Source organism: Astyanax mexicanus, chromosome 8 (genome assembly GCF_023375975.1).
Source record: "Astyanax mexicanus isolate ESR-SI-001 chromosome 8, AstMex3_surface, whole genome shotgun sequence".
NCBI classification, from domain to species: domain Eukaryota; kingdom Metazoa; phylum Chordata; class Actinopteri; order Characiformes; family Acestrorhamphidae; genus Astyanax; species Astyanax mexicanus.
In genome coordinates this window covers 6640090-6655243 of record NC_064415.1, presented here as the reverse complement: position 1 = coordinate 6655243, position 15154 = coordinate 6640090, and the positions used below count along the sequence as shown (strand labels likewise).

Sequence of the window (15154 nt, the reverse complement as noted above, 5' to 3'; positions counted from 1 at the left end):
CTATTTGGGGAAAGATTGGTGAAAGTTTAGTCACAAATCTCAGAGAAACAATACATTTCTGAACGTTTTTGGTTATGCTTGTAGATGCACTTTAAAATTACTGTTCTTTGTTGTTTGGTGTTTGATTGGGGCATTTTAAAATTTTCCATGTTCACTTTGCCTCTGAAACAGCCTGGATACAAGTGCTCACTATTACACAGAGATTCAGTACAGTCGCTAATCCAGAAAATATACTAATTTTTTAATCTATTATACAGAGAATCGATTGAGTTGCATAATAATTGCAGATTTGTAGTAAAATGTTCATTGCTTTTATTATAAAACACAAATTTTGTGTTTTATCTAAATAAATACAAAACTATGATAGGCCATTATCACTAAATCAAAGTTCATGAGGAATGTTGGTGTTTTTTTATCAAGTTTATACGTAAGCAGTTGAAATATAACAGTTTATTATTTAATATAGACGTATAAATGTCAGATTAAACTTTGCGTATTTGTACATTGTGGTGTTATTTCTGTGTGTGTGTGAGAATTAAAGGGTTAGAGAAAGTGAGAGAGAGAGAGAGAGAGAGAGAGAGAGAGAGAGAGAGAGAGAGAGAGAGAGAAAGGGCTGGACTTACACTGCAGAAACTCTTCTCTGCTTTTGTGTTCAGGAATGATCTGCACTTCCTTCACTACAGGAAAATGTACACAGTTACTACACAGCATCACTGAGCTTCTGTTCCCTCTGTACATTTACTACAACATTAAAATAATCTAATACTGGATTTTCTCTCCATGTAGATGTAGAGTCTTAATCTACCCTACCTGAACTTTCAATCACAATAAAGTCACACCTTATATACAGTCTCAACCACTTCAGTCCAGAAACTACTGACCACTTAATCAGGATTTAGAGAAGAACCTACAGTGCATTCTGAAACTCTTCACACTCTTTTACTTTTTAAAAAATCCTAAATTGTTTTTACTTTGTCATTATGAGGTACTGAGTGCAGAATGACTATTTATGGACTTATCATTTCATATATTTACTTTATTTAATTTTTATTTAATATACCTGCAGCTGATGTCTTCTCAAATTCCTCTTTCCAGAATTCGTCTAGTTTTCCTCTCAGCTGAGAAACAGACTTTATAACAACTTCAAAAGTGTTGAGAGGACTGAGAGTAAAAGCAGGTGATGCTGAAGATCCAGGAGGAGCTGAGAGAGTCTGAAAACTCTACATGTAGACAAAAACAAACACATAACACCTTCAACAATTTCTAAATCAAATTTATATTGAATTAAATCAGGTAAAATCTGGCCTCAATCTGATCTTATTAGTCATTCATGATTCAGATTAATTATGTATGAGACAGTGTGAAAGGAAATAAAAAATCTGTGTTATTGAAATCTGATACATATCCAATATCCAAGACAGATCAGAATTCATGCAACATTTACGTCAAAACTTACATTGAGCATAAGGGAAAATGGCGACAGCAGTTAATGAAAGATTAATTGGTGTGATAGAGAGATAACAGACCCCATAAACATTTGGACTGATGTCTCTGTTCATACTGAATTAAATAGTACACATCACAACCGCTCTCTCTTTAAAGATATATCCAATCAAATTGCTGAACACAGCCAATAGATGGTGCTGCTGCAGCACTAAGTAAAATAAAAAAACTTAAAATTGTTTAAACAAAAAAGATAAAGGACAGACATTAAAGAGGAGGGCGTGGCCAAACAACATTCCCTTTTTTACAGTGAACTGGAACTCATTCTCTGTTAAGCTCAGCTTTTAGTCACTGGTGAAACTGAAACTTCATGTGAAGCTCTGCTCTTTAGTGCACAAGTTTCAGTTTAAGAACTGTTTAGACTAATATCAGATATAGATCACATTTAAAAGATGGTGTAAACAGTCTAAAATAAACTTTGTATTTGGGGAGAAAAACAGAGTCTGTTACCTGGAGGAAATGGATGTGATCCTCTGTGAATGAAAGCTTCTCCAGATCAGCATCTCTCCTCTTCAGCTCTGTGATCTCCTGCTCCAGTCTCTTTAGACGTTCTTCAGCTCGACTCACTGCAGCTTTCTCCTGATCTCTGATCATCTGCCTCACCTCAGAGCGTCTTCTCTCAATGGAGAGGATCATCTCAGTGAAGATCTTCTCACTGTCCTCCACTGCTGTCTGAGCAGAGCGCTGGTAGTGGAATCACAGAGAGAGGAGAATGTTAGGAGCAGTTCATTCACATCAATAAGTGGATTTACATGCACTTCATAATCTGATTACTGAGGAACATCAGAGTTTATCAGTAGTCAGATTTTTTATTTGCAACCAGCCAATAATTTCACAGAATAAGATGTGACATAAATATTGCATAAACCCAAACTTCATGCTGTGGCTTCTCTAAACTCATGAAGCTGTAAAGATGATTTAATTTTGATAATTGATGACTAAAACTAAAATACAATGTGACTTTAAATGACATTTTAAAAATGAGGACACCTTTAGTTAAGTAATTAAATAATTACCCTTAATGGGAAAAATCAGATCTTTATTCTTCTACTTATTTAAAAAATCACCTTGTGATTCTCCACAGCTTCTATTAACTCCTGAAGCTCCTTCTCTCTCTCCTGGATTCTCTCCTTGTATTTCCTCTGTGTTTCCACCACCTGGTTCTGAATATAAACCAGCCAACAAAACACAATAATTAAAAATTAAAATGCCACCTGTCATGGGACAGGTGAAGGTATTAGGTCATATAATCTGGAGCAGCTACTCCATTTACACACTGACCTGTTTCTCAGATCTTTCTGCTGCAAGTGACACTGTATCATGTCCTTTATGGTTATCCAGCATACACAGCATGCAGATACACTGCTAGTCGGTGCGACAGTAAACCTCCAGCAGTTTATCGTGCTGAGAGCAGATCTGCTCCTGGAGTCGTCTGGAGGCTTTGACCAGCTTGTGCTTCTTAAAGGCTGGAGATTGGTAGTGAGGCTGTAGGTGAGCTTCACAGAAAGAGGCCAGACACACCAGGCAGGACTGGACGGCTTTGTGTTTTCTCCCAGTACAGGAATCACACTCCACATCTTCAGGATCAGCAGAAGAGTGATCAGGAGGAGCAGCCTGGAGTCTCGTCTTCTTCAGTTTCTCCACCACCTCAGCCAGCATGGTGTTTTTACTCACGACAGGTCTTGAGGTGAAGGTGTGTCTGCAGTGAGGGCAGCTATAGATCTTCTTCTGATCCTCCTGATCCCAGCACTTGTTAATACACACCATACAGAAACTGTGTCCACAGTTAATAGTAACTGGATCCTTCAGGAGATCCAGGCAAATTGAACAGCTGAACTCATCCTGAGCCAGTGAAACATTGGCTTCTGCCATTTTACAGTGTGAAGATTTTGTTTCCTGGTTCTCTGTTGGAGAGAAGTGAACAGAACTATCCTGTAATTCTACTTATTAGCCAAGATAACAATACTCACACTGTCTGACTCAAACAGGAATTATTGTAGAGACTCAGGAAAACTTACATTAATGACAAAACTGTAGATCCAGACACAACACACACCGATTCACACACTCACACACCTGCAGGTAATCCAGGAAATGATCAGATTTTACTTTCACTCTCACTTAAAGAGACAGACTGCACGTTTGTGAGATTTGGGGATTTGGAGACCTCTCTGGTGAGAATGTGTAATTGCACCGAATATTCAGAAGAGTAGACAAGATAAGACACAACAATCAGATGGAATTTGGACTCAACAAAGGTGTTCAATAACCCAACATTGGCAGCTTGAACCTCTCAAACACCCAAATAATCAGCTCATTAACAAGCCCTTTCAGAGCTGCAGGAGTGTGTTTAAAAACTCCAGCAGCACTGCTGTGTCTGATCCACTCGTACCAGCACAACACACACTAACACCTCATACACCACCACCATGCTAATCAGTGTTACTGCAGTCCTGTGGGGTCCTGAGCATTAAAGAAAGAGAAACAGAGACAGGACTAAAATCTGTTCAGCTACTAAGAGACTCTTATTGCTGAGTTTTAGACAATACTGATCTGATATTTATGTTATTATAAATAATACAGCCCTTCAGTTGAGATTATTACTAAGTAGTAAAATATAGTTTTTTAAAAATATAACACAACATTCTAAACTGATTTATATAGTTTAATATGTTTAATATCTTATAATCCAGATCTGACTGACCTCCCTGATCATTCAGCTCCCAGTTCCTTTAAAACACTGCGGTCAACTCACTCTGTGTCTGTGTGTGTAGTAGTAATAGTAGTAGTAGTAGTAGTATTAGCAGTTCATATTAAATGGTTTCTGGTCGTATCATATTTAAAGTAAATGCAGTCTGAAGTAGCTACTGCTGTGAACACTGATCATAAAGTAGCTAGATATGCTAACCTAGCATTCCAACAGCCTATTTAATCTTATTTACAGCTATTTACACTAGCATAGCTAACCAGCTTTCACACACAAAACAGAGATAGTTCACCAGCTAGGCAACTTATATCCACTGTGATTGAGAATTATTAAGTTGGCTTGGAAAAAATCTTATTATTATTCTATTTGCGTTTTTCTATATGCTTCTCCTCCTACTGCTTTCATGTTACAACCACTGAATTACGTTGCTTGTGCTTTTTGGAACAATACTTTGTACGGTTTTCTTACAGCGGGCATTTTTCAGCTAAACATTTTCCCATAGGAATACATTTAAAAGTTTTGGACAAAAAAAATGAAAGGCTCTGCAGGTCACAGTTTTTTAGCTAGAATCGTGAATATCAGTAGACTCAAAGAACTTACGACATTTTAAATTATATGCTGTGTGAATCAATCTGATTTACGCTTTTCTTTAAAATTTCCAACATCTCATCACACACCCCCCGCACAGCCACTCACGGCACGGCTCCCTCTGAACCACTCCTTAGTACTGTGTGTATGTAGAGTAACGTATAGACTAGTGATCGACCTTTATTGTTTTTTTAATTGCCGATGACGATATTTAAAGATCACAAGTGGCAGATGACCGATATTTAAAGCCAATATTTCGTCACAACTGATTTTTAGCTTATACTCTCCCCATGTATTCACAATAACAATGATACACAGTTAAGCTATCTGGAATTACACTATTTTAAAAGTTTAGTACTCTAAACTCACTTGAATTCTAATGGCTCACACATTGAATGTTTGAGACACTTTTACATTTGGAAAGTGTGCAGTGTAATAAAAAAAGAGGCAATGAAAACTCTTTCACAGATTATTTAAAACACACACAGAATATGTGTAAAATCCTGACACATAAAATTACAACAATTTTATCTTACCTCTGTCAGTCAGTGACATTACAGAGTAATAAGAGAATCTGATCTGTGGAAAAGTAGTTCTTTCCAGCGTTAATTATCCAGGTTATTCCTTGAGCAGGCTGCCAGAGCATCCTCTGGAAAGTACATCTTAAAGATATCCAGGGGAGTGTGGCTGTCATCTGTAATAATAATAAATAATACAAGTAATGTAAGTAAAGTTCCTAACTACAGAATTTGCCATTTACTCATTACAGCGGCCACACATGACACCTGCATTACAACACATTTAATAATATCTATCATTTACACCTGATTCAGTACCACACCCACACTAATAATGGGCCCGGTAAAACGCTGAATCCGGTAACAACAGTGGGTAAATTAACCAATTAACTGATATTTAGAGCTTCTTATTACCGCAGAATTTACTCAATCAGTGAAATCAATGAAGGAGTTAGAAAGGTTAGCTAACTATTTTTTTGTAAATAATAAAAACTTACATTCTTCATTTTATCGAGTCCCAATTAATAATGCCTTCACAACATGCAGTATATTATATTTACGAGATGAACACATAATGTAATATAAATGCGAAGGCTATATTTACTAGTTAGGGAGCTGGGATTTCCCCACTGTTTAATTGTTTGGCTGTATTGAGCGTTTGGCTTCAGCACACACTGTTCTATAGTTTAAATCATAAACAGGAGTTTCTCTCCTGTAGGTTAGATGAGTTAGCTGAGCTGAGCTAAAGCAAACGGTTAGCATTAGCTAGCCGGTTAGCATTAGCTAGTTTCTTAGCGTTAGCTTGCCGGTTAGCGTTAGCTTGCATTTTAGCAGTATCTACGTAACGTTACTTGAGCCTGTTAGCGTTAGCTAGTCGGTTAGCGTTAGCTAGTCTGTTAGCGTTAGCTAGCACAGAGGCTACAAGACAGTAAAACTCTGTCTAACAGAAGCTCCACTGCTCTTTACTAAAGCCAGTCAGATAGATTCACTTATCTGTCCAGTTTGGATCCAGTTGAAGCTGAAGTGAAGCCGTTCTCTGCAGCTGTGTCTGAAGCTCTGCAGGTTCTGGGGAACTGAGCTCCTCAGCTCCTCTGCTGTGTGTCAGTTTATAACCAGCTTATGTTCTGCTATTTAGCCTAATTTCTCTCTCACTTTCTCTCTCCTTCTTTCTCTCTCCTTCTCGCTCTCTCTTTTATATAGTCAGTTAGCTAGCTAGTGTCAGAGCCGTATAGAGAGAGAGTCGCTACAGCGGAAGTCCTAAATGCTTGGTGTTCTCGAGACCCATGAGGAGCTCCAATAGTTCCAGAAAGTTAATATCAGCAATTTAAACACTGAGACAGAACTGCAGTTTTAGTCATTAGCAGTTAAAGAATGCAGTAATTTACAATATTTATATACCAAACCTTTCTGTACATGTAATTCCATTGATAGGCTTTGTTTAAATGTAAAAACGTATTTTTTTATGAGCTTTGAGTTTTGATAATCGTATTGTAATGAAAAGCATTTATATCCTAATGTTAACTGATATAATTACACTGATGGGCGTTTGGGGATGTTTTAAAATCAGATTCTGACTTACTAACAACAACACATTTATTTCATGAGAAGTCTGTATAATTTTAACTTTTCAAACTGAGAAATTTAAAATATGTACAATGACAAACTCAACATTGTAAACAGTCATTAACAATAAAATGTAACATAAAATAAAAACAGAATAAAAAAACAAAAACAAAGAGTTAGTAAAAATGATTAATCCATAAGTGTGTATAGTTTTTTGCCTTGGCCATTATTTATACATTCTCTATACATTTCTTCATATAAATAAGTTTCATAAGTTCAGACCTTATGATATTATTTATTTATTCAGAATTAATAGTCTTATCTTAAAATTAATTGAGTAGTTACATTCAGTAACAAGAATACAAAACCTACAAACACAGACAGGAGTATTTATCTAGCTCTGTCTAATTTACCCTAATCTGTTCTGTTAACGATCTTAACGATGGTAATTTAGTGGGGATCATGCTGTACTCTACATGTTAAATAGATTCAGGTGTGCTGACAGTATTAAATCAGGATATTTAATGGTTTTATCCTGTAAAAGTGCAGCACTAACGCTGTACTCTGCTGCAGCTCTGTGGGTCTGCTAGTATTAGTCGCTAAATTACAGGAACTATTGAGAAGCTCCACGAGTCGCCATTGCTGTTAAAAAGTGAAGATTGGAGTAAACGGAGCTGAAGCGACTCTCTATATATATACGGCTCTGGCTGGTGTAACAGAACCATTTCACTCATTTCTTATGTATATAATAAAACACTGAGATAATGAGAAGCTCTAAATATTTATTAATAATCTAAGTAGATAATTTACCAGCTCCTCTTCTGTTTAAGGTGGAGGATATAAGTTAAATGGAGCTCTTCAAGACCCCCATATTTCTGTGTTGTGTCTGTTTAAAACTCTGTTGTTGAAGCTAAATTCTCCTCTTCTTCTAATTACTGTTACCCTCTAATTACCTGAGTTTATTATATTACTTATTCTATACGTTTATTATCACTGTGGGTGTAAATCTATATCAGTGCAGCACAGGATCTAACACAAAGTAAACAAACATGCCCCCTCCTTCATCATTATTAGCATTAGCATTAGTATTAGCCTCAACTCCTTTAAAAACTCCAAGTTAAAATAGAGTCTAACTACTTGTTTTTAATATTCTTCTGATTTTACAAAGCAAAATGATTCATTTTACTAAAACAGCAAATAAATGTACATTTTTCTATGTCAAACAGGTTTTAGTGAAGAGAGGAGCTAGTTAGCATTGATGCTAATGTGTGCTGAGTGGTTAGAGAGCTAACTGGAGTTTAAAAGGTTTATAACTGGAGTTTAAAAGCTTTAGAAAATGTTTCTGCAGTGCTGAATCATGTGATATTGTTCTGTTTTTATTTTTATTATCCTAAAACATTTATGAACTCAGATTTATTGCTTAAATCCTCCATAAAACCCCATTAATTTCAGTCACTCAGAAGCAATCTGATAAACACGGAAGACAGTCTCCAGAGCTAATTCTCCTCTCTTCTTTTAAACCTTTTTAATTGTTAACATTATTTCCTGTAATAGAACATATCTGTTAAGGGCTTTAAAGAGAAAAAATGTCTTTTAGTCTTTTGAAATCAGTAGGTGAAGTAAAGTAGCACAGTTTTTATAGCTTTGTGGGTTTTATGCTACAGAAAAAACTCCAGACAAACTAAGCTTCTTTAATATATTTACATTCTACTAAAATACATTCATTTACAATGAGAATATATGCAGCTAAAACAGGGAACAGCCTAGTGCAAAATCCCAAATTATATTATCAACATTAACATTTTAATAGCACAATATAGTCATTATAGCTTATAAAAACATTTATTTTTGGGGAGGGGTGTAGTGCACTATAGGACTCTGTGGGCGTGGCCTAAGCTTTTGTTCTTAATGGCTTTATTATTTTCCCCTTACATTACATTTACTTTTATACTTTAAGTAGTTTTGAATCCAGTACTTTTACACTTTTACTTAAAGAGTAAAAAGCTTGAGTTGATACTTCAACTTCTACAGAAGTATTTTAACCCCTAGTATCTATACTTCTACCTACAGAGTAATGAATGGAGATACTTTTCTCACCTTTGACAGCGATTAGTTTAGTGATGTTGATTAATCAAAAATCTGAATAAGCCGATACTGGTCAGTACATTTTAAAACAGTGTAATTATGTTGTAGAGTGAAGAATACAAGCTAATACATTTATTATATATATTTTTATTTCTATATATTGTGTTTTCATTGTTGTGATAATAACCCTGATTGGATCAGTTCTAGTTCTAGCATAGTCTAAGAATGCTAGGTTCAATGCTGCAAAAGAAACCAATGAGAAAACAGCTTCATCTTCAGCCATTTATCCCAGACATCTGCTCCTAGTGCTCTGAAAACCAGAACTAATAGTAATAATTAGACAAATTAGATCCTCTGTTCTGAGCTTTCAGCTTCCACTTTATTATTTATAAGATATATCCCACAACATTACAAGATTACAGGATTACAATCTGAGTACATTACAAATAAAATCAATTAATACAGAGAACTGTGTAGAGTTAAATGATAAAATGTTCAAATAAATCAACCAAACATAGAATCACATATATTAGATTAATTAGTTTAAAACTGCTGTAACACAAAAACCTTATGTCTACTGTATCTTATGTTTATACTTTATCTTCATACTGTGTCAATATTTTCTGATTAAAGGGCAAATAGAAATGTAAAGTTGATACTTTAGAGATATAATGTTTTTATGTTACAGCGATGATAAATATATTAAATTTAAGCAACAATCAACAGTGCAATATTGTAAAACTGTGTTTCATAGTGTAAGTTAATGTGTGTAGTGTACAGTAAGTTAAATGTATATTTTCTATTATATTTGACTATATGTTGTATATATTTTGTTCTTTCCTTTTGATATTACATTAATTGTAAAATTAAAGTTAAAGCATTAACACATAGATTTCCTCTCTCTTTGTTTTAATGTAAAAATGTTGAGGATAAAAAAACAGTATAATAATTTAAACATTTTATTGTGATCTTTCATTCAGTTTATAATAAATGATAATGTGTTAAAAATTAATAAAATTCTGTAATATGAAGTTTAAAATATGAACTCTGTTACTGTGAGCTCTGTTAATGATATAAACGGTTTAAACAATTTAACGCTAAATCTGAATAAATCTTTCCATACAGGAAATGTACCTGCAGTTCTAATCTGGGACAGACGTAATTACCGTTCAGAATTATGATTATTTATATTAACAATATCTCCCAGCACTATTATAACTTTATTTGATCAGCTCTACAGTCTAGATTCTGCAGTTCTTATCTGATCTCATCCAGCTCTTCTCTTTGTTCTGCATGTTCATCTATTTTGCTAAAAGTAAAAGATTTACTGATGAGTGAAGGTTTAACACAAACCCAGCGTAGAGCGGCTGAGTGAAGGTGGTCTGGACTCTGTGGATGAGGGTCATGGTATCAGAGATGCTGTAGAAGGACAGAGTTCCTGCCCTGTGATCCAAATACACTCCTATTCTAGAGGAGACGGGCACTCCGGAGATTACAGTAATTCTGTTATTGTATCTGAATGTGTATCTGGAGGAATTACAGGACAAAATCCAAGACTGATCATTACATCCAAACCCACACTCCCTGCCTCCTCCCTTCCTGGAGATGCTTTTATAAGACACTGCTATACCAACCCCTCCATCTCCTCTCCACTCAACCTCCCAGTAGCAGCGTCCACTCACACTCTCTCTACACAGAACCTGAGGCCATCTATCAAATCTGTCTGGATGGGCAGGATATGGCTGGACAGTGTAGCTGCAGGTCACCACTGTGTTCCTCTCAGACAGGAGGAGGTATTTAAAAGCTGTGTTTGGATCCAGTGTGAGCTGACAGGAATCTGAAAGAGAGAGAAAACCCATCAGCTTTTAGAAAATGATCTAAAAACAGCCCCTAAAACTGAAATAACCAGAGAACATACTGGAAGAATCTATGAAAAGTGTTTGATTATGTTAAAGAAAGATTTATTTTCATTATTATTCAATTACACAACATAACAATTTTATGTATATTGTTGTTCTCAGGTGTTAAGTGTGTTTTCCTAATTCTTTAAAAAATAAAAAGGTTTTTATTCCCCAGAAAGTTTCAAGGATTAAAGGATTCAAGAAGATTTTATTGTCATTCGCATCACATGTGGTACATGAGGTGGAACGAAATTGTGATCTCATGATTCAGTTTACAACCAAGAGCTGTTATTAAAATAGATATATAGATAAAATAAGATAAAATAAAAGAATACAATAAAAATAGAATATACAAAATAAAGGTTTTGCTCTAGTGGTGGCACAATCATATCTGAAACTGATCTATTTTTATGAATATTTGTGAAATATAAAGTGCTGAGTATACTAAAGACTTCCAGAAGCTTCTGGAACTGTGAGAACTATCAAGAAGTTTTCAGAACTGTCCAGAATTGTATAGAACTTTACAGTATAAATAAAGAAGATAATCAGAGACTATACTTTTTGGGGAAAGATTGGTGAAAGTGATTTGCAGTTTAGTCACAAATCTCAGAGAAACAATACATTTCTGAACATTTTTGGTTATGCTTGTAGATGCACTTTAAAATTACTGTTCTTTGTTGTTTGGTGTTTGATTGGGGCATTTTAAAATTTTCCATGTTCACTTTGCCTCTGAAACAGCCTGGATACAAGTGCTCACTATTGCACAGAGATTCAGTACAGTCGCTAATCCAGAAAATATACTAATTTTTTAATCTATTACACAGAGAATCGATTGAGTTATATAATAATTGCATATTTGTAGTAAAATGTTCATTGTTTTTATCATAAAACACTAATTTTGTGTTTTATCTAAATAAATAAAAAACTATGATAGGCCATTATCACAAAATCAAAGTTCATAAGGAATGTTGGTGTTTTTTTTTTCTTTATACGTAAGCAGTTGAAATATAACAGTTAATTATTTAATATAGACGTATAAATGTCAGATTAAACTTTGCGTATTTGTACATTGTGGTCTTATTTCTGAGAGTGTGTGAGAATTAAAGGGTTAGAGAAAGTGAGAGAGAGAGAGAGAGAGAGAGAGAGAGAGAAAGGGCTGGACTTACACTCCAGAAACTCTTCTCTGCTTTGGGGTTCAGAAATGATCTGCACTTCCTTCACTACAGGAAAATGTACACAGTTACTACACAGCATCACTGAGCTTCTGTTCCCTCTGTACATTTACTACAACATTAAAATAATCTAATACTGGATTTTCTCTCCATGTAGATGTAGAGTCTTAATCTACCCTACCTGGACTTTCAATCACAATAAAGTCACACCTTATATACAGTCTCAACCACTTCAGTCCAGAAACTACTGACCACTTCATCAGGATTTAGAGAAGAACCTACAGTGCATTCTGAAACTCTTCACACTCTTTTACTTTTAAAAAAATCCTAAATTGTTTTTACTTTGTCATTATGAGGTACTGAGTGCAGAATGACTATTTATGGACTTATCATTTCATATATTTACTTTATTTAATTTTTATTTAATATACCTGCAGCTGATGTCTTCTCAAATTCCTCTTTCCAGAATTCGTCTAGTTTTCCTCTCAGCTGAGAAACAGACTTCATAACAACTTCAAAAGTGTTGAGAGGACTGAGAGTAAAAGCAGGTGATGCTGAAGATCCAGGAGGAGCTGAGAGAGTCTGAAAACTCTACATGTAGAAAAAAAACAAACACATAACACCTTCAACAATTTCTAAATTATATTTATATTAAATTAAATCAGGTAAAATCTGGCCTGAATCTGATCTTAATAGTCATAAAAGATTCAGATTAATTATGTATGAGACAGTGTGAAAGGCAAAAAGGATCTATTATTGAAATCTGATACATATCCAATATCCAAGACAGATCAGAATTCATGCAACATTTACGTCAAAACTTACATTGAGCATAAGGGAAAATGGCGTTAAGCAGTTGATGAAAGATTAATTGGTGTGATAGAGAGATAACAGACCCCATAAACATTTGGACTGATGTCTCTGTTCATACTGAATTAAATAGTACACATCACAACCGCTCTCTCTTTAAAGATATATCCAATCAAATTGCTGAACACAGCCAATAGATGGCGCTGCTGCAGCACTAAATAAAATAAAAAAAACTTAAAATTGTTTAAACAAAAAAGATAAAGGACAGACATTAAAGAGGAGGGCGTGGCCAAACAACATGCCCTTTTTTACAGTGAGCTGGAACTCATTCTCTGTTAAGATCAGCTTTCAGTCACTGGTGAAACCGAAACTTCATGTGAAGCTCTGCTCTTTAGTGCATGAGCTTCAGTTTAAGAACTGTTCAGACTAATATCAGATATAGATCACATTAAAAAGATGGTGTAAACAGTCTAAAATAAATGTTGTATTTGGGGAGAAAAACAGAGTCTGTTACCTGGAGGAAATGGATGTGATCCTCTGTGAATGAAAGCTTCTCCAGATCAGCATCTCTCCTCTTCAGCTCTGTGATCTCCTGCTCCAGTCTCTTCAGACGTTCTTCAGCTTCACTCACTGCAGCTTTCTCCTGATCTCTGATCATCTGCCTCACCTCAGAGCGTCTTCTCTCAATGGAGAGGATCATCTCAGTGAAGATCTTCTCACTGTCCTCCACTGCTGTCTGAGCAGAGCGCTGGTAGTGGAATCACAGAGAGAGGAGAATGTTAGGAGCAGTTCATTCACATCAATAAGTGGATTTACATGCACTTCATAATCTGATTACTGAGGAACATCAGAGTTTATCAGTAGTCAGAGTTTTTATTTGCAACCAGCCAATAATCTCACAGAATAAGGCGTGACATAAATATTGTGTAAATCCAAACTTCATGAAGCTGTAAATATTATTTAATTTTGATAATTGATGACTAAAACTAAAATACAATGTGACTTTAAATGACATTTTAAAAATGAGGACACCTTTAGTTAAGTAATTAAATAATTACCCTTAATGGGAGAAATCAGATCTTTATTCTTCTACTTATTTTAAAAATCACCTTGTGATTCTCCACAGCTTCTATTAACTCCTGAAGCTCCTTCTCTCTCTCCTGGATTCTCTCCTTGTATTTCCTCTGTGTTTCCACCACCTGATTCTGCAAATAAACCAGCCAACAAAACACAATAATTAAAAATTAAAATGCCACATGTCATGGGACAGGTGAAGGTATTAGGTCCTATAATCTGGAGCAGCTACTCCATTACCTGTTTCTCAGATCTTTCTGCTTTAAGTGACACTGTATCATGTCCTCTATGGTCATCCATGGTGCACAGCATGCAGATACACTGCTGGTCGGTGCGACAGTAAACCTCCAGCAGTTTATCGTGCTGAGAGCAGATCTGCTCCTGGAGTCGTCTGGAGGCTTTGACCAGCTTGTGCTTCTTAAAGGCTGGAGATTGGTAGTGAGGCTGGAGGTGAGCTTCACAGAAAGAGGCCAGACACACCAGGCAGGACTGGACGGCTTTGTGTTTTCTCCCAGTACAGGAATCACACTCCACATCTTCAGGATCAGCAGAAGAGTGATCAGGAGGAGCAGCCTGGAGTCTCGTCTTCTTCAGTTTCTCCACCACCTCAGCCAGCATGGTGTTTTTACTCACGACAGGTCTTGAGGTGAAGGTGTGTCTGCAGTGAGGGCAGCTGTAGATCTTCTTCTGATCCTCCTGATCCCAGCACTTGTTAATACACACCATACAGAAACTGTGTCCACAGGAAATAGTCACTGGATTCTTCAGGAGATCCAGGCAGACTGAACAGCTGAACTCATCCCGAACCACCAAAATACCAGCTTCTGCCATTTTACAGTGTGAAGATTTTGTTTCCTGGTTCTCTGTTGGAGAGAAGTGAACAGAACTATCCTGTAATTCTCCTTATTAGCCAAGATTACAATACTCACACTGTCTGACTCAAACAGGAATTATTGTAGAGACTCAGGAAAACGTACTTTAATGACAAAACTGTAGATCCAGACACGACACACACCGATTCACACACTCACACACCTGCAGGTAATCCAGGAAATGATCAGATTTTACTTTCACTCTCACTTAAAGAGACAGACTGCGCGTTTGTGAGATTTGGGGATTTGGAGACCTCTCTGGTGAGAATGTGTAATTGCACCGAATATTCAGAAGAGTAGACAATAGAGGTGGGCGATACCGGGAATTTTGGTATCGACCCGATACCAAGTAAACGCAGGG

The 15154-nt window shown here is 35.9% G+C and overlaps 2 protein-coding genes and 1 pseudogene across 2 annotated transcripts in view; all 3 read right to left on the bottom strand.

The window, feature by feature from the left end:
• The window catches only part of LOC125803953 (tripartite motif-containing protein 16-like), a 97123-nt gene extending 95564 nt beyond the window's left edge, over nt 1–1559 (bottom strand). The window contains exons 1-3 of the mRNA XM_049482767.1: nt 1457–1559; nt 1061–1216; nt 624–677 (exon numbers count right to left, since the gene is read on the bottom strand). Coding sequence (XP_049338724.1) covers nt 624–677; nt 1061–1216; nt 1457–1559 — 313 coding nt within the window. The remainder of the gene's footprint in view (nt 1–623; nt 678–1060; nt 1217–1456) is intronic.
• Nucleotides 1560–2558: 999 nt separating this feature from the next.
• LOC125803952 (E3 ubiquitin/ISG15 ligase TRIM25-like) lies at nt 2559–6256 on the bottom strand (annotated as a pseudogene).
• A 3408-nt stretch (nt 6257–9664) lies between these two features.
• Nucleotides 9665–14783, bottom strand: LOC125803833 (tripartite motif-containing protein 16-like). The gene is made up of 6 exons (XM_049482151.1): nt 14162–14783; nt 13957–14052; nt 13362–13595; nt 12469–12628; nt 12032–12085; nt 9665–10801 (listed from the first exon to the last, which is right to left on the bottom strand). The coding sequence occupies exons 1-6, from the start codon at nt 14750–14752 to the stop codon at nt 10266–10268; spliced, it is 1671 nt and encodes a 556-aa protein (XP_049338108.1). The 5' UTR covers nt 14753–14783; the 3' UTR covers nt 9665–10265.
• Between the last annotated feature and the right edge of the window lie 371 nt (nt 14784–15154).